At 42.1% G+C, this 24,755-nt stretch overlaps 1 protein-coding gene across 2 annotated transcripts in view; it reads right to left on the bottom strand.

The window, feature by feature from the left end:
* Positions 1-566: 566 nt before the first annotated feature.
* Positions 567-24,755, bottom strand: part of mcu (mitochondrial calcium uniporter) — a 59,472-nt gene continuing 35,283 nt past the window's right edge. The window contains exons 3-9 of one of the 2 annotated variants that reach the window (XM_069538285.1): positions 10,032-10,095; positions 7,775-7,945; positions 7,284-7,388; positions 6,986-7,146; positions 6,332-6,535; positions 5,073-5,189; positions 567-4,907 (exon numbers count right to left, since the gene is read on the bottom strand). In XM_069538285.1, the coding sequence (XP_069394386.1) occupies positions 4,827-4,907; positions 5,073-5,189; positions 6,332-6,535; positions 6,986-7,146; positions 7,284-7,388; positions 7,775-7,945; positions 10,032-10,095 (903 nt within the window). In that variant the 3' untranslated portion in view covers positions 567-4,826. The remainder of the gene's footprint in view (positions 4,908-5,072; positions 5,190-6,331; positions 6,536-6,985; positions 7,147-7,283; positions 7,389-7,774; positions 7,946-10,031; positions 10,096-24,755) is intronic. The other variant, XM_069538286.1, reaches the window with a different exon arrangement.

Raw genomic sequence — 24,755 nt, 5'->3', positions numbered from 1 at the left:
TTAAGACAGATTTTCTTTCAATCCCCATGCCAGTGGGATGATGTATAGATGATAATGTTAATATGTTGGTCCACCACCTTAGCCCAGACTGAAATGTTTCAGTCATAATTGAATGGGTTTGTACCTTTTTTGTCCATCTAAAAAGAGCATAAACCAGAGCTGCACAAAACTTCATCTCTTCATAGCTCTCTACAGATATCCCATTTGTTTCATAAACATCCTTTCCATTCCTTGCCAAATTCACACAAAAATACTGGGTCAACTTTCTGATCCACCCCAACAAGTTTTGGGTTCTTCCTTGCGTCATGCAAACCGCCGCAGACTAAAACATAACCTCCTACCTATTTTTAAACTTTCAGATTTTTAGCCTGTTGCTTCGTGTGGCTATTGTACACACAGTTAATCTCCACAGGTCTATCTCATAGGATGTCCTGTGCAAGGAGAGCTGGAGGCCAAGGAGAGACGGAGGAGATGGTCAAGACCTTGAAAAGCATGTTGTAAATACAGTATCTGCATAACATCCATTAATCACAGAGAGAACAGAAAACTGCAAGTGGACCACTGTCTCCAAAAACTGGATAAGGATTTTATTGATAATTGAATTACATTTCTCTTTTATACATATTTCATAAATGATACAGGATTTTACATTTTTCTTTTTTGCCAACATTACAGCATCATATGTCAACAGAAGAAAAACAAAAAAGAAGGCTGAGTGAAACAAAAATAAAATAAGAGGTCAGGATGGAGTACAAGATCATTTCAATCCTATATTCAGCTTCACTCTTTAGGCATTTTCAAACATGTCTTAATGTAAGTGCACACAAACAAGATATCCAAAACATAACACACATTTAAAAACCTGGAGTAATAATGTGATTTTTGGAGAAGAAAAATCAAGGGTGAGGGTGAGTGAAAATGACAGGAGAGGAGGTGTTCCCCAATAAGATGAGAGTGCACCTGACACTTTTTCTTTGGACTGAGATCCAGGACGATAGTAATGGAGGTCAAGGGGATGTAAAGCTTTCACCATCCATCCTCCACGAGGACGGACAATGATCTTACTGGGGAGTTTAAACGTGCGCTGATGGTTGGTTCACAGGAGTAAATAAGGTGAAGATGGGACTGGGGTTGGATGAGGTTGGAGCAGTTGGTTGGCTGGGATTAATTCAGATTTGGCAGGGCGGCTTCTAAAGACGCAGCCCTGTCCACTGCCCTTTATAACTAGGAATCTCTACAAACAACGTTCTTAAATTATCTTTGCAGCTTGTTTTTTTGTTCTTTTTTGGATAAATCATCTTTTTTATTTTTACATAATTTCCCTTGTAAACATACATTCATGCAACACCCTCTTTATAATAAAGTTTCCCTATATTTGATATATTTTGTTTTTAAAAAGTAAAAGTGAAGAGAACAACAAAGGAAATTAACGGTGGATGGCGTAATGAAAAGAAAAGAGGAGGTGGTGGTGGTGATGGAGAGAAGTGTGGTGTGGAAACAGCAGAGGGGAGGATTGGACTCCAGAGAGAGGCCTCAACTCTCTCACCTGACACAGTACGTCTCCAAGGAAACACTGTCGCCGTCGTCGCTTTGTGTGTGTAAGTTAGTGTGTGTGCGTGTGGATTTAGAGCTAATGACGGCTATGAAGTGGGATGGGCAGGGATTAAGGGCAAAGTATTCATTAATGTGTGGATCTGAACTTTGCCCCTCACCATTTGTCAACCTGGATCCTATGTACATGTACGTGCACGCACACGCATGCACACAGCAAGATGGATTTCTGGTTCCAAACATTGTGATTTAACCCTTTTTATGATGGTGGTTTTCTAAATAAGAGATTCACTTTCTCACTGCTGCTGTTGTTGCTATATGGGTTACACCATTTAAAGGTCCAGTGTGTACGATTTAGGTGAAAGGTATCTATTGGCAGAAATTGAATATAAAATAATCCTAGTTGTTTTCACTAGTGTGTTCCATCTAAATTGTACAAATGTTGTTTTCTTTACCCTAGAATGGGCCCTTTATATTGAAATACATTATATTTACATTGGGAGCAGGTCCTCTTTATGGAGGCTGCCATGTTTTTTACAGTCGTCTTAACTGGACGAACAAACACCTTTTAAGTTTTTATGACAACTGAAGGCTGCCACAGGTTCTGTTTCATGTCTGGAAGGGGAGGGTGAAGTGATAGGAATTAAACTGCAACATGCAACTTCACCACTAGATCTCACTGAATTCTACACACTGAACCTTTAAACCATTAATCATCCAAAAGGCACAGTTTCCCTTGGAGTGAACACACACACACAGTAAATGACTGGACCGAATCCTGCTTTGGCATAACTTCTGATTTGACCCAAAACCATGCATTTTATTACTAGAATAAATCCAGAGTTAAACACTAGAACCTCCTCAGCAGGATTCAGCCAACTGCTCACACACGTGCATGCACACGATGTTGTGTCTGTGTGCAGGGGGGGGGCATCATGTTGTTGTGCTTCCCCTCTGCAGATGTGATCTACAGCTGCATAACTGGCTTTGACACCTTTTTTTTTTTTTTTTTGGAGACATAAATGGGGAGCGAAGAGAGGGCCACCACTCCTAACCCTGAACAGAACACTAAGTGAAGCCGACAAAGGGTTTCTTCAGTGACAACCCCCCACCCCCCCAAAAATGGACAACACAAATATATGCTTTGATTTAACTGATTAAGGGGGGGTGAGACTTCAGCTAGATGTGGCAAATAAAAGTGTCCAATTAAGTACAAAATTGCAATAATGCTCCTACACATTCACAAATTTCTACTGAGGGCATACCACAGCATGCAGTCTACCCTGCCTTGCCATCAAGGGAGCAGGGGGGCATTACAGCAACAGTGGGAGGAGAAAGCTCTGGCTTTATTTTAGGATGACGACGAAAATTCTCTGTGAAACAATGTGATGATGCTTCTTGTTATAGATGTATCCTTTTGTTATTTTCTCTGAAAAGAAGATATTGAACTGCAGGCGAATTCAGCTCCTCCTGTAGACTGAAAATTATCTTTTCTTTAAAGGCATTCAGTTCTTCAGACATATTAAACCATAGCATGCCTGTAGGTTTGTCTGACGCAATGATCTCATCATCTTAACCTCCTTATGTTAGCAGCTACAGACGGGTGACAAATTAAAGGAAATGCCTTAATAACGAGTAGAGAAAAAGGACAATGATGCCCCCATCCATATGTGTACGTTATTAAATGATGTGTATCATGTGCAGTGGCCTTCATAGTCACCAGATCTCCACCCAGCCTATTATATAGCGCTCCCTACCACCACTGTCAAAACACAAACACATATCTTCTGAAATAATGGCATTCATCCCTCCAGTATAATAAATGCAGAGGTGTTCTGGTACGTACAGTGGCCATACACTTTACTAACACACTTAATGTTGTTTTTTTCTTTAATTTTCCTCCCGTCTATAGTATAGTGCAGAGGTCAGGGATGGGATTGCAGTTCCAATCAAAGCCATTTTCACCCTGATTTGGCTTTGATATTGTTCGCCCCCTATTGGTGGCCATGCACAGGAGCCTGTTGCTGTGAAATATATGATGTGTTTCTCACGAAAAGATATGAAATAGCATACATTATAATGTTCTTCTTCAGTGTTCGTACGCGACGTAGCAGGATGTTCCTTCATGACAGGAGATGCAAACGAGTTTTCACATAAAATGACGTGCTTAAGAGAGCTCCTCCCCCCACTGAAAGAAACTAGCCTCTGGTCATCTGTTTATTTGATTGTATACATATATATATTTATATTCTTCTCATAACAAATATACTATGGCTTTCAAAATAAAAAGTGCCAAAATATTTTTTTTGGAATAAAAGAACACACAGTGATGTTGTTGTCGGTAGTACTTCTCATACTTGCGCAGACCGGGCCCGCTACAGGACGTCAACAGGAAGAGGAAACGAGGCGTTGCTGCGCCTACATCCTGCCGGGTAGACAAGCTCTTGACAAAGGTCACACGTGGAAGGACAGCTGTCCGTCACCTGGAGGAGGCTCGGCCCAGGGAGAGAGAGGCAGCAGTTCAGCTACAGGGAGATGAAGGTCTCCCTGATGGTGCGACTGCAGTAAGGATGTCTGTGTAAACTTTAACATGTGGGACAGAGAGTCTCCCCGGAGCCTGCCCCGACAATGAGTAGGTGTGTGTGTGTTCACAGTTTGACTGCTCAGTGAAGAGGGGGAGTGTACTGCTGTGTCGATCCGCAGCGTGGCCAGGGTCGTTGTCCCAGTGTACCCTGAAAGTCCGCCCTCCTCTCCACACACGCACACAAACACTCAACAATGCCCCTCTGCATGTCCTCTGTCCTGGAGTGTCTAGAGGTGTGATAATTCCCGATATCCCCCTGGAGTTCCTTACAGGCTGTCCCTCTGGAGACTTGAGGCATTTGGCCAGTTTTTTTCCATTATAATCATCATCGTCCTTTTCGTTATCCTCGACAACCTTCGCCTGTACGAGACCTCACTTCCTGGTATTCTCATCATCCTTCTTTGTCATTTAGCATTTTTTCCTTTACTTGTGATTCCAACTGGAGTTTTCAGTCAGGAAAGTAAAAAGATAAATCAAAAATAAAGAAAAACAAAAAGAGAGAAAAAACTAACTCCCACAGTCGAGAAAGGGATGGGATAATTGGGTGTGGGAGGGATGGGAGTTAGAGGAGAGGGGGAGGAGACTGAGAAATAGCTGAGGGTGAAAGGAGAGGGAGAAGGGTGTTGGACAGTAGGAGGGAGGAGGGAGAGGGGCTTGTAGGAGCTGAGAAAGGAGGGAGTCACTCGTTCTATCAATTTTTACTGGCGGTGAGCTGAGGGACCGGGAGCTGGAGCTGGAGTGGATCCCGAAGACGCTTCAGATCCAACTCCACCTGGAGAGGGTAGACAGGGAAAAATATGAGAAGAATGTGTGTCTGTGTGTGTGTGTGTGTGTGTGTGTGTGTGAAATGGCATGAAAGTAGGTCCATGCGCGGCTGTAACAAATCTAAGTACTGCACTGAAAATTTGTGAATCAAGCTCTTGCCAAACGTCTGTACCTCAGCAATATCTTCCTTCAGCTTGTTGTACTTTTCAATGTCGAAGCGTGTCCTCTTCACCCCCTTGTGGAAGAACAGCAGATACTGTCTGTCTCTGGCGTCGGGGTAAACATACTCCTGCAGATTATAGACAGACACAGACGGAGCACTTTATAAGAGGACGTAAGTTGATCGAATAGCCTCGAGCCAAATCACACAATGGTGACATCAATCGGTGATTCATAAATGCTGAATTGAATTTGGAGGTCAAGCGTGTCACCAGACTGGCCTTTTAAACAGCTAAAAATAAAATAGTTTAGAGCAGGGTGTTGCAAAGTCGGTAACCATCAGATTTCATTACTGTGATGCTTCTTTCTCTGGATGCTGCATATGTTGCTCAAGTAAACACATTATTTGGCACAAAAAAAGCATCAAATACAAAAGTGTGCCCACTCACAGTAAAGTTATTTCGTAAAATAATCTAATGATAACTAAAATTATTAGTAAATATTTAATATCATAAAAGTGTAAGGTTAAGTTGACTTTTTATTTATTTAATAACCCAAAGACGTTTCCTTTCGTCAGATTTACGAAGCGGCAACCAAAGAATGTTTGGTCCTTTTGCTTGATTTAAACTGTTAATGGATTATAAAGATTATTTTCTGTAAATCAGTTTATTCAACTAATCTTCTTAGCTGTAACAGCAATAGTAGATGCAGACTACCTCCATACTACTATGTTTTCATTTGAAACAGCATTATACATCTGCTGTCCACACTGCTCCAGAGTTTTAAAGCTGCTAAAATGGAGAAGTTTGGAAATGGCTGCCAGCCCGATTTTTGTTTGAAAATGCCTGTCTGACATGGACACTCACAGCCGGTTGCCATCGCTGATTCATAAGGCTCCTATCAAGTGATCCTTTTCTGGAAGTACACAATCTGCATTGCGTTGGTTAACATTGTAGAACACACATTACATGTGTTGCTTATTCTGTTATTCTTGCAAACAGTTGTTGTGCATTGAAACTCTACATTTAACAATGTCACAACTGCTTACATGCATAGAAGACAAGCTGTTATTCGAGTAATCTGCTTAAACGCACGCCACGTGTAAGGGGTCAAGTGATTTGCATTTTCAGATGTGTCAATATTGACATGGATTAAATAGGCGCCAAAACTGTCATGTGGACAAAATTGTTCTTGCTTGAAAACGTAATAGCATAGATGTAGCTGCAGTATAAGGAGCAGTATGTATGATTTTACAGTGTTGAGTTGTCTCACCTGGCGTGTCAGCACAAAGTAGGCATACATGGCCATGGCTGTGCCATAAGTGATAAAGTAGGTGACGGGCTCCATGATATCCCAGGAGTATTCCCACCAAGTGAGCCGGGCCAGGATCCCGAACTGGGTGGCCATGTAAGCCATGCCTCCCCACAGCACCCAGGTGGTACGCCGCTCTGCCTTCTTACTCAACTCCTCCCTCACCTACACAAGTCAGGACCATGACAGACAGCCAGACATAAAAAGGACATTTACATTCAGACCTTACTGAGGAAATTACTTTACCATTTTTTGGCACAAAAAAAGCATTTTAACAGATAACAATTTAATTATCATGACATCGATTTTCTCATAACAGGGAAGACAAATTAATTGTTTTGCCGATTCCCCAACTTGATAGCCCCTGAAGCATCTCGCCTCATGACTCAACTGGCCGGGACGTCTTAAGCCAGTAATTTGTAAATTGAAACAACACCTGAAATCTCAATAATAATAATGATGAAGTAAAACACTTGCAGATTGTAAAAAGACATTAAAAATTCTAATCAACTTTTCATTGGAAGTATGCATATTCTTTTTTTCATATGGTCACATGTTTCTATTCAATTACGTGTCAAAGTTTTGCTTAAACAACAGAAATGCCAGTGGGGAGACCTTTTCTAAAGGGCGGATTTGAGAGTTGAGGTCCTCCAGTCGTCCAATCAGCTCGCGCTCTTTGCTAAGTTGGTGGTCCTCGATGCGCAGGGTGGTGTAGAGCTGCTGCACCAGGAACTTGACGTCATTCAGCCTTTCTGCCTCCTCGTGGGGCAGCAGCTCTGAGGAACAAAAGCGAATAAATAAAACAGGTTTTACCACAATCCACATGTAAAACAATAAAAAACCCTCAATCCGTCTCACTGGTGGTGAGCCAAACTGTGAGTGTAAAAGCAAAGGTCTCTGTGACAGTCCTCACCTCTCCTTGGTGGCCGCACGAGGTGTGTGGTGTCATTGATGACGAGTTTGAAATCATCCAGCAGCAGGATGTCTATACCCGTGGAGGAGGCAACCCTCGCTCCATCTGGATGAGGAGGGAGGACAAATGGGAAAAGAGGCGGTAAGAGAGATGGAGTGTTGATGGGCATCCACTTCAAACACCCTTAAACCTCTCGATAATCAGACAGCAATGAGCCTGATTATCGAGAGAGGTCAAAGCAGATGCACTTACACACTAAGAGCCAGATTTCAAGTACCAGTTGTTCCCGTATAACGAGCCCTCTGAGCAGAGTGAGGGCTGAAAAATCCTCTCATGGTGCATACGTTGATGTCTGAATCTGGATAAAAGCCACAGCTGCAGGAACACCTCATAGCCTCAATATGTAAAAACACCTGAAAGCTTGTAAGGGCCTGCATATGTATGACCTGCTTGGGTAAATGATTATACTCTGGGTGTGTTTGTGTGCATACCTATGGAGTAGATGGCTACCCGGTCAATGCCTCTGTCCTCTGCCTGGAGCTGTTGCAGGAAAACTCCCACACAGTCACTGAGAGGCTTGAGGGTGAACTGACAGCGCTCTCGCCTGGAAGGCAAACTGACTGAGATCACCGGCAGTCCGTTCTGATACACCACCGTCACCTCTGTGAGAAAGGTCGGAGGCAGGAAAAAAAACATGAGTCAAAATCAATGTCACAAAAGAAGAAAATGTAAAATGACACCCTGAGGTCTCAAATGAACCATGGAATTGTGTTTCCATGTACTGCTGCTCCCTCTGGGTGTTTGTAGTATTTAGTATGAATGCATTAGCGGCAGTTCATTGTTTGTTTTGCTCTGTATGTTTGTCTTGGTTTTTTCTGGATTATTACATTTTGAATATGTGCAGAAAAATCATGAATGACTTCCAAGGTGAACTCTGGAAACTGCCAAATAACCAAAAACCATCCATAACAACGTTACAACAGTTCCACTTCCAAATGTGCTAATCTCCTGAAGGGGTGGGCTGCAGCCAATCACAGCTATCATCGGGTGAGAGGCGGGGTCACACCCTGAATTCATCGGCTTTCCATCAGAGGACTGACATCAAGAGGCAAACAATCAGTCATGCTCACATTCACACCTACGGGCAAAACTGTGGGAGGAAGCTGGAGAAAACACACCAGCATAGGGAGGGCATGCTAACTCTACACAGAAAGGTTTGAACCCAGAACCATCGTGCTGTGAGGAGATTTTGTTATGCTAAGTTCAAGTTGACTTTTCTGCAGAAAAGCTTTCAAGGAGGGTGGTTTGAGACCCAGCAGGGGGCAGTACAACGGCAGCTCCACCTGTTGGAGGAGTTCAGCGACAGAATAACCAGACTATGTGTAAATTCTTTGTCAGCATACTCTCCTGAAACTGATGTGTCACTGTTGTAAACACCACATATATATATACATATATATAATCTATAACAAGGTAGGTTAAGACTGTTTCTAATTCAGGAGGTTTTTGTAATATAAACTCTGATTTGTTTTGCTGAAGGCATCAAAATAAGCCCATGTGGGCCTTTCAGACCCTGAGAATCAATACAGCATAACATTGCTAACCTTCTCATCACAGAGCAGCTATTTTGATTCGTTGAGCCAACTATTGATATTCCTTATTCCCACAGAAAGACTAAAAAAACTCTAAATAATGCTTGTGTGGTGGGACTTACGATCAAACAGACCTTGAGCTACATATAACAATCCATTCATTGCTTGAAAGGTTTTTCATAACAGCGAATAAAGAAAAAAAAAGAAAAGGAAGGACTCAGAGGGCAAACAGAAAACATTCTCGTCATGAATTTTGACGTCTGTGGTGATTTAGAACTTTTATTTGTCCTTGCAGGTTTTTAAGCACCACCATAAGGATTGTCACTTTGTAAAACCACACAGCCGAGCCAGTGTTTTGCTCAGTGGCATTTTTTCCTAGCATGGTAACAATGGTGTGCAATCCAGCTCTTCTGGTCTGTAACCAAACAGGTTCCAATGATCCTTCACAGCTTATACAAGTATCATACTGAGTGGCCCCTAATGACAGGGCCATGCATCTACGCTTGCGAGCCCACATAGGAGCGGGATCCAAGCAGCAACCTCTCCCTCCTGCTCAGGACCACTGCAGTGAATCAGCAGATCTCCACTTGGGCTCACACCAAGAAGTGACGGATCATCGTGTAGCGCGGGCGGCTCAAGCAGGAGTTTCTGGATCATGTTCAGAGACAAAGAGGCGCAGACATTTCATTGCGCACCGACTTCTTCATTCATTACAGTGACAATTTGAAACATTGCCCCGAGTGCCTGTGCTGTTCTCCTCCTGCACCTGCTCCCTTTGTCCTGCTTTATCTGAGCATCACAGGCACATCACTGAAGGTGTGAGGATCCTGTGCCAATCTCCGCTCCAATGCCCCAGCTATTAATGCTTTAAAATCAAATCAGCTTGTACCGTAATGCTGCGGCCTTCTCCTTCCAATCCTCTCCTACCTCCCTTTTACTCTCACCCCCCCCCCCGTCTCCTGCCTCTCACGCAGACGAGCAGCTGCTACCCCGAGACAGATTTCATATTAATGACTACTGGCTGTAACTCAAAAGGCCTCTTCTGTCTGATCAATGAAGAATTACTTTCTGGTACAAATATTATTTTTCTTGGATGGTGGCCTGGCCTGGATTTGGGGGTTTGATTTGAAAAGGGATACGGCTCTTCTGGACTTACCTTCTGGAGCAGCGGAGGAACACAACAGTCTCTGGCCATGCCATGAGGAGCCGCCCCTCCAAACCTGCAGACAGGAAGAGAAACGTGGTAAATCCACTTGTACAGAGCTCCCTCTTATCTAACAGTTCTGTTCTGCTAGTCATGTGACACCAGCCTTATCTATTTACCTCACTCATGTTCATGTGTGGCTGACCATTGATCATGTTACAAAATGGCTCACTCTGTTCCATTTTCCACAAATGCAGATTGCAGCCACACCCAAGAAACACAGATTATCAGATAGGCCCATGCAGAAACGACCACACACACACACTCTCTCACACACAGCCTATCATATCTAAATACACCAGCATCCAAAAACAGAAACCAGGATGAAGACAGCACAGTGGGAGACACGAGAAGGAGGCAGCCAAATGCAGCTTGAGTAACAACAGTGTGGTTAAGCATGAAGTCTCCACTTGTTCTTCCTCACTCTAGACTAGCAGGAGGAGGAGGAGGAGGGGAAGAAGACCAACGGAGCAGCAGAGCTTGGGGAAACCCTCCCGTTTTTTTTCCTCTTCAGTAAAGTGCTCATTTGCTTTGCGTATGTTTTGAATTACAGAGCTCTTCTTATTTTCCTTCTTATTTTCCGCTCAGCTACGATGGAGCCTTTTTTTATGTTAGAGCTCCTCACACTTGTGGAGAGAAAACACAGGGTGAGGACCAGACATCGGAAATTAAATATGAAGAAAGTGCGCCAGCAAAAACATAACTTTTTCGATAAAAGTTTTATTTGTGCGTACATGCACAAACAAAATATGTCTCTGTTTCTCTGCAGACTGGTCCTAATATTTAATAAGCGCTGCCCACAGCTATGCAACACTGTCGTATTGTGACACAATACAAACACATTACTTTCTCCTAAGAGTGCAGTGTCACCACTGAATCACACACACACACAATCAGTTAACCCTGCGGTTTCTGATGAAATACACTGGACTGCTTTCTCACTATCAACAGACCTCACTGCATTTTACCCAGCATGCAGCAGGCCTCAGTGTGATGCACTCACCCAGCGTACAACTGCTGTATTATCAGATTAACAATATGCACACTCTCTCTGACCCTTACAGACATGAATCACAGCAGCAGACATTCATGAGTCTCGCGGCTTCACTTTTTATGACTGCACCGACAATTATAGACCAAAAATATAGAAGGTGTATATGTGTATTTATGTATACACACACACTATCACTGCAACTAGATGCATTTTTCAATTCCACATCACTGAGCTAGGCACAAACACCGTGGATACCATTCTACCAATCAAAGCGTTTACATGCCGGACGGTCGAAAACTTCAGAGAAACGAGATCAAGGCGAGGCTGCCAGCAATAAAGTCAGTGTTGTGAATACTAAGACAAGATTTTCACTTCTCAGGAGGACTGATATCCTGGTTAGCAACAGAAGAAGCTCAAGTGTACTATTTTTTCCACTGTGTGATTCATGAAACAGCCCAGAGACACAAGTGAAGACTTTGGGAATTTGTGATTCGTGTTTCATGTTTCAGGATAAAAACCTTTATGGTTAGTTTTGTGTGTCACGGATAACAGTTTGTATAAAGTTCAAATTTAGAGAAGTTTAGTCTGATTTATGGTGAAGTGAAAGCTGTCTGAACTTTACTGCCACAGTCACACGTCATTAAAACAGACTCAAGACTCAATCGGAAAGTGTTTTTTTTTTGTGAGAGGACAGTGGGGGCACAGCAGTGGGACTCACTGTAATCCCAGCGTCAACCTGACAAACACTGCTGCCAATCAACCACTGCTGATTAAATGTCCCGGCTGTCAATCAGAGAATGTGACCGTCAATCAGATCTTCTCTGTTGCATGTTGTAAGCCCCCAAAGAGAAATCAGAGTACATACTGTACCTCCACAAGGCCAAACAGACGCCCAATAAAACCACATATTAAGCGGGTCCAGGTCTTTATTTGGATCTGTACCAAATTGCACACACTCGTAAATATCAGTTCTCTAAACATGCGAGTGATGCAGGACTGATACAGTGACTTCTGCTGTGAACCATAAGGATCACAGGGGAGTGTGAATGTGTCTACACATCAGGACTGTAAAAGTCTCATTTAAACATCACCAGGCCAAACATGACTGAACTTGACAGTAACTCCACTGTGTGAGTGCTTGTGTGTGTGTCTGTGTGTGTCTGTGTGTGTGTGTGTGTGTGTGTGTGTGTGTGTGTGTGTCCAGAATGAGAATACTAATTACAGTCCCGTGGCACCAAGAAGAGCTGAAACAGTCGATCAGATGACATGCTGAGATAGGAGTTTCGGCTGGTCTGGGATAACTGCACAGTTTGCAGAGAGCGGTCCAACAAAGCTTTGTTCATTCATTAACTTCAGCTGCTTGAAGCCAGGAGGAAAGATTTCATCGAGATACGCACAACACACCGAGGCACAGGACACCGTCCCAAACACATGCAAATACGCTGCTAGAGTGTGTGTGTGTGTGTGTGTGTGTGTGTGTGTGTGTGTGTGTGTGTGTGTGTGTGTGTGTGTGTGTGTGTGTGTGTGTGTGTCCATCCGTCTGTTCGCCAGCCTGTTTGTCAGCGGTAGTTGCAGAGGAACTGAGACCCCCCCCCACCACCACCACCTTCCCCATCCCTCCCTCGGCACACAGCCACTGAAACGCTGCCTGAAATATTTAACAGCAAAGCAGCAGTCAATAACACAGCAACCTTGGAATCAATGTCATACAGCTAAGAGAGAGAGAGAGGGAGCCAGAAAAAGGAAGGAAAAGGGGGCATTGAGGATGGCTGGTGGAAGATGGACAGACGAGCTGGAGGAGGAGGAGGAGGAAGAATGCGAGGATAAATGGAGGAGCAGCAGGGGAGCGATAGAGATAAATGAAGGCTGGAGTAAAGAGGGTGTGAGTCACGAGTGCGCTTGCGTTTCTAACCATGTGCTGCGTATACTGTACCCTGCAGCAGACAATACCCTCCCCACTGAAACGTGACTATCGTATGTGTGTGAGAGAGATGGTGGCTAGAGAGGGAGGGAGAAGAAAAGAGAGAGCCGTGAGTGTGAGGGGAAAGCAAGTGGGAGGGAGGAGGGGAGAGGCAGACTTGCCAGGAGGGGAGGATGGAGGGATGGAGGAGAGGGGGACTGCTGATCACTGCAGTAAAGGAATCCCTCGTCTAGAAAGGGGGGTTGCCCCTCAACTTCACCCTCCCCCTCCCCTCCCCTCCATCTCCTACTCACAATGAATCCTGATGTGCCGGGTTTTGATCTTCTTTCAATTCTCATCTGCACTGCGCATTAGCGTCCTCTGCATTTTACCACGAGCTCACGTGTGCTTTTTCTCTTGAATCAAAAAAACTCCACACTCCACAATTTAGAATCTCATTGCCAGTGTAGTAAATGCACTGCGAGCAGGGACCCAGTAGATGATACAGGTAATATTGTGGGGGATGAAACTAAATTGGAGTCACAGGGGGAAAGCATGCTGCTTCTTCTTCACGGCTCTAATATATTAACTGTCTCTCTCTCTATGCTCCAGGGTGAGGGGTCCTGTGCAGAAGGTGATGAATTAAAGGAAAAACCAACACTAAAGCCACTTCAGTGGTCACAAAACCCACTGACACCCACTAACATCAGGCTGGAGAATGGACACAATGTGCATTCACTCCCGGGTCAAATGACTGTGGAGTGCAGTGGACACGAGTTTCTATCGGCTCCAGCTGCCATCGCAGTGATGGAAAGACAACAAAAGGGTGAACACGCTGCTTTGGCAAGACAGCGAGGTAAAAGAGCACCTCAGTTTCGGTGCATCTGTGACGTGGAGCATGACGAATCAGGAAAGACAATTTTTAGCAGGTTTAACCGTGCTTAAAAAACCCACGAACACTTGCTAATTAGACATAAAAGTGTCCTTGTATAAGGCGTCTTATACACGTGTCAACAGAGCAGCAGTATCTGGAACTTCTTCCCTCATTTGGTGTTTTAGAGATGGTGGTGGAGAGCCTGTCTAACAAGACAGTCCAAAATGTCCCTAGACATTTAATTAAGTTGAGATCTGGTGACTGCAAAAGGCCACAGCATTTGATTCACCCTCGTGCCCTGTGGATGAGGACACTGTCATCCAGTTTCTTCACTCTTTTTTCAGATTGTCCCTTTAATCTGTCACTCGCCTGTGTATTGATCTTTTGTAAAGATTAATCCTTCTCATAAATCACCGCTCCGACAATCTCACACAGATGTGCCAGTTTTTATGGAAAAGGAAGAAAGAAGAAAGGAAAACCCTCCCATTCATACATAGAACCAAAGGAGGGGACTGAAACTGCTGCATCTCGGTCTACTATCAATATCTCCCCTATGTGCAAACTGTTTCCACTTGCTGTGTTGAATTTCAGCAACATAATGACATTCTTGTCCTCATTTCAGTCCAGATTATGTATGTATGCAAGATTTAAGAGCCTCCTCCCCCAGCACATTCACAGAACCTGTTGGTGCAGCTTTGAGGTTTGGTTTTAATCAAATGTGTTCACCCAATCTAAAGCATAATCAAGTTATTTCAGGAGAGGTGTCTGTGTGATAAAATGTATGAGGTTTAAAGGGATGACTGAAAGAATGTGAAGAATTGCCGGCTGTTGTCATGGTAACTGACGTCAAACTGAGTATTTCAAATGCTTCATCTGCATCAAGAAGGTTATGTTTTCATCACTGTCTGTTAGGCCAACTGAAAAACTGCTGCAACTGAGTTCCATAACATTTTGTGCAAGGGTGTGGCAGGGCCCAAGGGATTCAGGGCAAATCAAGGAATTTGTTTAAACATGGTGTTAAAATGTGCATACATTTTAGAAAATATTTGTATATCTGATATCAAATACCCCTCAGCATGTAATATGTCGATAATGTTAGAGGTATGTGCTCCCTATTAATATGATTATCATTGCATATGCATTACTACAAAAATAAAATTGAAATAGCCGATGAAATGAGAAAAAGAATTCCAACACAATTTATTACTTGTTAACATTAATAATTATTGTTTTTCTCAGAGAACAACATCTGATCTTGTGTGGTATTGCACTGCATATTGCATTCAAATTACCAGCACTGACAACGGGACACTAACACATGATGAGACATATTACAGGCTTACAGGTTTCAACAACACTACTCAGATGTCGAAAAAGTAAAGCGTCTGGAATGTTTGAAAAAGTCGAACGCCAGATATGTTAAAAAGAAACAAATCTGCAATGAGTCTGGACAAGTCACTGATGACTGAATGACCTGCAGGCTTTGATTACTTTGCAATATTTATGTCCTGACATAAAATAGGCTATAGATATATATATTTTTTTATCAGATTTGAATTCTATTTACCAAATTTTTTTGTGCATGTGCACTCTGCAGAAGAAGGCTACCCTGGACTGCAATCACAAAACTCCATGTGTCAACTGCAGCTCAGTTTCTTTGAGCTTAGTTGTTATGGCTGGATCTCAACACAAGATGACACAGCAGTTTAAAAAGCTAAAAGAGTAAAGAGTGTGTATGTGTGTGTATGTGTGTGTATGTGTGTGTGTGTGTGTGTGTGTGTGTGTGTGTGTGTATGAGAGAGACAAAGTGTATGCACCAAGGAATAATGTCGCCGACACGATGTTCTTCTTGCAGTGGGGTGAGGGAATGGAAGCCTCTGTCTTTTATTTACACAATGACTGCATCCATCTATGTGGTAATGTGCTGTCTTGGGCCACGGCTATGGACCAGATAATGTGGTTAGTCACACAAAGTCATTCATGAAATCATTCAGGGATACACAGGCTCGTATACACCATGTTACTAGAGTCCATACTATACATCCAATTCTAGGCATGACTGCACACATGCAGCGTAATTACACCTACTTATCAGACATGGTTGGAATATTTATTTTTTCAGATTTCCTTTACACGCAGAAGTCGTAACGTGTGGAAAGATTTAAAAGTGAAGAGGTTGGGATCAATTCCCCAGAGGCTCAGTCGTTTAAGAAAAGCTATATGGTGGAGGAGCAGTGCGGTGCTCCATCATGCCACCGTGACAGACAAAGGCAGGGAGTGGAGGTCAAGGTGGGGTCAGAGGGGGATCACTGTGTGCAGAACGACGGTACACAAAGGGATAAATTTACGTGAGGCCAGTAGAGAGGACAGGACAGACAGATGTGTACGATTCCTGCCTTCGCCCCAAGAAGTGATAGCTGCAGGGAAAGTCCAAATGTACGATACAGAGTGGAGGCGTTAACAAGACACTGACAGCGAATTATATTACGCAGTCAATCGGAACCATGTTTACTGTATATCACCAACAATTGGCTGTGACATTCTGCTGACTCCGCTTTGAAGACTACTTCCATGTGGATTGTCAGAGATGGTGATTGAGGTTTATGAGCTATTAAATTGGAAATGCACTGCGTCGACCATCTCTTCAGCTGCTGGGAGCAAAATGTGTGGACGACGCTCTCATTCATTAACCCAGTGAGATGTCTGAGCTTCTTTTTGTATCCTTGTGTTTTTATAGGAGATTAAGAGACTGCTGCCTGTGCAAGTTTAAAATCTTTAACTCTAATTTACAGTGATGAGTATTATTTTTTTCCCCTGAGAAATAATTAAATATCGACTAAATTTGTAAGATTTTAATTGTTTACTTAAGACAAAAGCATATTTTTTATTGCCTTGCATAATTAGATATTATCTTAAATATCTGTTTGGATTGCTGTTGTGACAACTGAACAAAACTGTGAAACATAAATGATTATTTTCCACAACCAGTAAATCTTGATTAACAATTTTTTGTGAACCTGGTTCATTGTTTTGTCTGACCAATGCTGGGGTTTCAAGGCTGATGCAGACACTGATTTTAGAGAAGAAAAAAAATTCCATTGGCTGATATTCTCTCTCAATTTTATTTTTCAATTTCAGTTTTAAGCTCTATCAGCAGGACATTCATGTGCTGTAAATGATGGATGAACAAACTTTGCAGGACAAAAAACTGTATGTGAGACAATTTCTAAATTACATTGCGGTAATTTCAGTAAAAAGGCTTTTTATAATGGCAAATATCAGACAACTCATGTTGATACAATACATGTGTCACAGGTCAATATCAGCACATAAAATCACCCCACTGATATATCAGTCAGGCTCTATTGTTTTATGTGTAAAATTTCATTGAATCCAATTATGACAATATTCAACAATTACTGACACAAAGGAAAAAAACAAACCAGACCATCTTTTTATGTTCACGCGAGAAAATTGTTGGCATTTATCAACAGAAAAAGGCAAATTTTCTAATTGATCATCAAATTGTTGATTCTTTTTCTGTCGACTGATGGATTTATGGCTCACTGTAAAAGCCATGTCTTCCTTAATCCCCTCACACTGAAGGAAAAGCACAGTAAATAGGAAAAAACCCTGCTGGCTCACATCTTATTACTGATGCAGCTGGTATGTAAAGGGAACATTGTGTCAGTGTAGTGCAGCTGATGTGTCCAGGATAATATCTCGCTGTGCTTCATGTCACCTCCTTTCTTTCTCGGCTCCACGGTGAGCTCCTTTCCACTGAGCTTCCTCCAGCCCACACCTCTGCATCGTGGGGTTAACAAGTTGAAAAGCAGAGCAGCAAGCGTTCCGAGCGAGCCACTCACAATCCCCTGCACGCCCACAACGTCTGTCCCCGCATTAATACAAACAAAAAAGCAGAAATTCACCTAGATAAGGTGGGCACTCAGCAATTGCTACAGAAGAAAGTGGATTTAAGTACAGTGTGACAATAATCACTCTGTCATTTCTTCTGCCTCAGCGCCGACAAGCTTATGTAACAAAAGAGAAAATGCTGCCATTTCTCTCGACTGTGTTCCTCGCTTGGTAGAAGCCATTAAAAGATATGAAATCTGCAGTCACATTCTTCAACACCATAGTATTAAGTAATCTCTGCTCACAGACACATATACACACTGAGGGGAAAGCAGTGACAAAGCAGAGTGCACCCCACGAAAGCCCACACCAGTCTGATCTCTCCACTGCAATGCAGAGTTGATAGTGAAAACAACCTTCCTCTGATCAGGCAATTTCAAACATGAGAACCCCACACCAGTTACAGCAAGATATGAATAATTCTGGCTTCATCTTTCATTCCATTTCAATAAATTGCCTTTTAGACTATGGTCATGCGTTGATTAATTAATGCTGGCTCATTGCATACTTAATCCATTGGATAGGATCTCGCCAGTGAACGATTGTGTTTCCATGACACGAAGGCTACTTAAGAAGGGCAGGTTCGAGTCAGCATACCCTCATCACCCCTGACACCACCAACCCCCAACCCCTACCTTGATGCCAGCGACACTGGAACCTGATACATTATTAAACAGCAGTGCAGGCTTTCACGCCTGAGCTTACAAGACGGCCACCGTGCTTCACAGCTCTGTTCCTCGAAGGATTCAAATCCAGCTGAGGAGCAGAATCTGCATTTTCCCACTTCCTTGGGTCACATTTGAGATCAGAGCGATGTAGGGTATGTACAGTAAGTGAAAATGTGTGTGGGGTCAGTGTGCAGGATCAGTAAGACCCTCTCTGATTGCTCATACAGCAGATGGCACCCGTTGCTTGGGTCAGTGTCAATTTCAGTGCAGGTCACGCGATACTCTTTCCCTCAACTACTGTAGCAGAAGGTTCTTTTATGGCTTTAATCGCTATCTTCTCTTTTTCCTTCTCAGCTTTACTTCATCTAACCTTATTGTTTTTCTCCTCTTTTAAAAGTAATTAAGACCCTTCTGACATTCAGAGACATACAGCCCATCTAAGACATGCAGTGGTGGACAGCTCGTTGGGCCACACTGGGACATTTCCCTTTGGCCTGAGGGCCGTTTTGATATGCTGTGCTGTGAACGGTCAACATGACAAGCGAATGAGATGACAGACCTCAGAATCCATGCCTGAGATGTGACGTCATCGTGTCTGTCGAATAGAGGCACACCCATGTGCTTCTAAGGGATTCTTAAATAAAAAAAATTATTTTGGTAATTGGTAATTTGCAAATACCAATCGTATGCCTGTTTTTCCACACTAACATTTTGGACAGGATGCACGCCAAAATGGCTGGTTAACACGGTCAGAAGAAAAGCAAAGGTGGTGCACACTGGGAAAGGATTAATAAGAGAAAGGTCCTCACCACAGATGCAGCTAAATGCTGCATGATAAGTGAGATAGTAATCAATAAGGGACCAAGTCAGTCAAAAACATAGCTAAACTCAATTTGTTAGCGCAAGGCTTTTGGATACTTTTGATTTGCTGGATGCTTTAATAATCATTTTAACATGTGAGTCAAAGCTGGCTGTAGCTCATTCTTTTTTCTTTTTTTTTTTTTTATTAAGTGTAAGCTAACTGTTTTCATGTTCTGTAATTGTTGTATTACTAGTTTTTGAGGGCTCATTTATGGCCATAGCATACCTTGGAGAGTCAGCATAGAGATATGTAACTGTGTGGATAGTCCTGTATTTTTGGATATCTTTCATCCAAGATGAACATAGGGGGGACTTTTCCAACTAGTCTGATTCCCTTTATATCACCAAATTGGGTTAGTCTCAAGAATTAGCGGCCTAGGGGTTGCGTGAACCGGGATGGAGTCAAATTCCTGCGCTGAATTATTGGTCCATCCTGTGAAGGAATGCATGGAAATCCAGCCTCACACATGCACACCCAACACACCAGCTGTGATCAAAAGGTAGAGGCCTGCGACTCCTTCACATATCACACACCAATCAATACTGCTGAATAAGCACTGTTCAATGCTTATTATCCTCCCTTTCTTTCTCTTCCCACTACCTACAGCAACACATAGAGAGACTTGCTGTCCATCTACTTCCCAACATTATAGTTATCCAATTTGCAAGACAGCACAGCTACATTTTGCAGCAGCTTTCCCCACTGTTATTGGAAGCATTAATTATAGTGGAGATAAAACACAAGTATCTCACATTCATTCAGTCTATCCACTGCAGTGTCCCTCTGTGACCACTTCGCCTCTTGTCCTGCTGAATCTGCTCTGGGCAACTGAGAAACAAATATTCTTCCAAGGTTTTTTTCTCCTTGGTGTCAGATATAAATGGTCCATTAAAAAAAAAAAAAAATCTCTCAAGGATTTAAAGTCCATGATCATTTTTATCAAAACCCACAGGAAAGAAATCGTCTTCAAAACACATGCATCAGTACAAGGTCATCACCAATTTATCTCATCTGTGATGCTGAAGGGCACAAGATGCTCTACTTTCTCCCTTTCCTGCTTCATCTCTTGCCTTCCTTCCAAAATCTGAACTCATGTTATGTTCCAGAAAAGAGACAAATAGATCATATAAAGATGGACGACATGACCGCTCTCTAAAAGTGAAGACAAAGTGAAGCCCACCTCCTCCATGTTAGTGGATGGGACATGGACGTTTCTGTTTTTTTAAGTTGTTCTTATTATGTTTACGTGTTCATATTTCCATCAAGTTTGGTTTTAATTGGTTATATGATGATATATGATCATATGATCTCTATTTGCAAAACAAGTCACAATATCTTGGAATGGCGCCTCAATTTTGAAACTTCTGTTGTAGGTTAAGTAGTACATTTGAAGAATATTCAATAGATTGCTGATAGCTTCCATACATTCACGTTGGCAATTCTACATCCTTTACATTTACCTTCAAAAAGTTTTCTTTATAAAGAGTTCTACAAATCACAATGTTCACCTTTCAGCTAATCTAAAGTTTTGAGAATCTGAAAAGGTACAAGAGGCACAGAGATTTTCTCTGGAATTGTTCACTTGAGAGAGTCTCTAATTAACTGTCAGCTGAGACAAAACATGCACTGAAACTCAATAGTGAAAATGTCAAATTTGAAATTCAAGGCAGCTAAATTACTATAAATCCTGATTGGGGAGCTGCTAGTTTTTGTCCTCTCTTCCAAGCTTTTAGTGAGCAATGAGGTGGAGTGGAATTTGCAGTTGTTTGACTAATAGGTCAGACCACTGGCAACAAAGTGCTTTAACCTGCAGGTATTAAAAGTGTCCACCTGGTCTGGATGGATGGGAGGGAAGGGCATACGGGGAACTTGATAAATCTCAGTATCAGCCTGGGTCTGCATTCACAATTGAAGCAATGGCATAATTTTATCATTTGTAGGCAACTCCTTTCATAGAAAAAGATTATATACCCACATCGTACTGAGAACCATTGGAGGCAGCTGTAATAACCTACACATTGTTAGTTAATAAGACAGTTGCTGCCATAAATGGTAACAGCAGCATGTTTTACTTAATTTCCCCCTGATGCAGAGCTGACCATGGATGTTTGAATCCCTGAGAGAGTGTGAGGTGACATTCAGAGCAGTGTTCAGTGTCTTGCTGTCCATGAAGCAGCAGCTGTTATTTATGGAGCTGAGCCTGGGAATACTCCTTGTGAGAAACTTTGACAGAGCTCTCCCTCTCACAAGAAGTCTTTCCTCTGCCTCCCCCTCATGCTTTCAATATGACTCGGACCGTTAAGTTGCACGATTGATACATACCAGATCCTTTCAAATGAAATAAAGCTTTCAAAACATATTGGTATCTGTGTTAATGTTAACATTTCACTTAAAAAGGATTATGTTTATTTTAAGTTGTAGTCATGTGTGCTGTTAAACTGTGAAATACTAACACTTAATAAATCCTTTATGACAAAGAAAGGTAAGTAAGAGATAACATACATCAGCCCAGCTATGATATGGTATCAGAAATGTTTTACTAGTATCTGCCCCCAAATGATCGACCAGGCTCTAGTGCACAGTCAGTCGATATGAGCCTTTCACTGAAAATCTGTGTTTATGTTTTCATACATGTGGCAACATGACCATTTTTATTTTAGAGAATAAACAATGCAGAAGAGATGTGCATTCGTGTTTACATTTTAAATAAAAAGATTATGTTTAATTAGGTTCTATGTATTGTGTCTTAGTTTATTATTATTTCATTATTTATAAATAAAATGTACATGTATTTGTCAAAAGGGTTTGATAATGACATCTCAGAAATTACTGACATTTAAAAAAATATATATTTATCTGCCAATACTTCAGTATCATACATTTTTTATTCCACAATATCAATATCAGTGTCAGCCCACATAAATCCTGTGCCCTGCTGCACAGTCTAGAAAGCGTGGCTACAATATACCGAGAAAATCAGTGCTTTGTTCTCATGAGCTCAGTGGTGAGCTTTCAATGTGCAGCATTAGCTGTCCAGCCTCACGAGTGGATGGTCAGTGGAGAGGACTTGGAAGTCTGGAAAACCAAAACAACAGCATTGTTACACTTTGCCATCTTGGCTGTGTCAGCAGGTCTGTCTGAGTTTGACTTTGCAGCTGTCCCTGTAGACATATGGCATGCCAACATGTCAGAGCTCGAACTGGGCGAATGAATGTGACTCAGACACACACTGAACCAGGCGCTGCTGAAGGAGCTGAGGGGAGACTGCGGCACAAAAACCGACTCGTAGAGAACATGGCAACACACAGCTTGTTGTAATGTGGACATCTGTAGTGAAACAGTTGATTTATGGCCTCAGATGATGATGATTTAGTAGTTTAAAGCAACAATAGTTAAATTTTTAAGAGGTGTATTGTTTTTTCAAAAAGCTTTATGCATGACTAGTCTTTTCCTCAAATTAGTAATTTCCATTCGCCACTGAGCCCCACATTTACTTTCACCCAGTGAGGGTGTAGACCACCATATGCCTCCCCTACAGCCACCAGCTGCTCTTTTGACCTGACACCAAGGTGTTTCAGTGGGAGAGCAAAACCTACATGGGGACTAACACTCTAGATGCTAAACCGTGGTCTCTGGGCAGGTACGCAATGTCTGTGTACCTGAAAGATGAAGGGAAAGAAAAATGAATACAGCTGAAAAGGCAGCTGTTAGAAAAAAGGAGTGAAAAATAGAGAACTGTTTTTTTTCTTTTTAAGAGCACAGCAGTATAAATGTTCCTTCACGGCAACATTAAATCAATACTCGCAGATCTCTGTCACTCTGTCGTAGTAAAAACTATATTTATGGTACCTCTAGGTTTAGAGTAACTTGACTTAAGACCTGAATTTCACATACTGACGGATAAACTCCAGACAAAGCCATCCATCCATGCACTAATATTTAATTTGTATTTTTTCTTCCATCCCTCAGGAAGCAGCAGAAATAGAGTTTAACATAAATCACAGTAAGACAATTCTAACAGCCAGTCTGAAAAACTGAAAACCTTAGCTTGTACTACATTGTTGGGAACTAAGCACTGTAACATATGCATTTGCTTTATTAAATGCTCTATATAAATAAAAGACCTGCACATGTAAGGAATACAAAAACAGATGGATCGGTCGAAAAATCAACAAATCGGTGCATTGTCCCAGTTATACTGGGTAATGACAGAGGAAAGCTGCAGTCAGTGACTGTATGGTAAACCAAGAAGACAAAATGAAAAAATGAAATATAATTGTGTGTGTGTGCATATGTATTTTGTCCACTGAAGCTCTGAGGACTGAAAGGTTGTTAAACAAGTTCAAGTGGTTAGAGTGTGCAGGATTATTTTCTTAAAGCTAAGGTTGGTAATCCTGGAAAAGCAAGCAAGAGCAGGCTACACATTGAATAAATGACTAAACTAATATATCCAACCACCTCCCATCAGCCCTCTCATCAAAGCTACGCCCCCAAAACAAACGAACTGCATGCACTGCCTGACAACTGCGAGAAGCCGACTTTTCCATGACTCGCTCGGTGGCTTCTGGCTGTTGTCTCTGGTCATGTGCAGTGAGAGCATGAGCAAGGTACGCACATGAAGTCGGGTCGATAAGTGACAGACAGCTACGCCAGTGAATCTTTTCATTCGGTCAGTATGAAATGATTGATCGTGTTTATTACAGATCTTCAAGGGCCGCAGGCTCTGGCTTTTTCAAGCCCTTTTGTTCTCAGACAACTCAATCGATGGCTATTGGGATGTGAAGACGATTTCAACAAATTTTCAAGTCAAAAATACTGGAATAATTCAATCGATCAATCAAATCAACAAAATGTCTATGTAATCCATACAGAATATCATACTGTTTATAGTATTACATCAATTTTAATACATTTTCTTGTCATTATCTTCTAGCAAAGAAAGGGTCATAAATTAAGTCCCAGTCACTCCAACATTGAAATAAATGTTTTGTATCAAACTTTTCAAAACAGATGTCAATCAACACCTTGGACCACAGGAAACTGCCAGAGAGGGAACTGAAGGCTGGAGAATCCAAAACAGAAAAAGCTGACAACTTAATGAGCTGTGCTGACCTTCCAGTTCAGTGCCAGCAGCACTGATAAAAGAGACATCATTTCTACATAGTTGTGAGACAGAGTGAAGGCTTGAATTAACAATATGAGGCATTATGAATGACTTATGGAAGCACATTCCCAGCTGGGCTAGTTTTTAGAGTTCACCAAATTATCGTGCAGGCAAGTTGCACCTTACATCACCTATTTAATGAAGACACACAGATGAAGTCAATTAATTGTGGACCAAGGCTAAAACCTCAGTTAGACAAAGTTACAAGCATCTCCACAGCCCTCATTAAAATCAAATCATGTCAGAGTTAAAATAAAAAGATAATGCTGACTTTCAGTGGAGGATACTGCATTAGAGTG

The sequence above is a fragment of the Paralichthys olivaceus genome, chromosome 14, assembly GCF_024713975.1.
Source record: "Paralichthys olivaceus isolate ysfri-2021 chromosome 14, ASM2471397v2, whole genome shotgun sequence".
NCBI lineage: Eukaryota > Metazoa > Chordata > Actinopteri > Pleuronectiformes > Paralichthyidae > Paralichthys > Paralichthys olivaceus.
The sequence above is the reverse complement of the archived record's forward strand: the minus strand, read 5'-3'. Positions and strand labels throughout refer to the sequence as shown.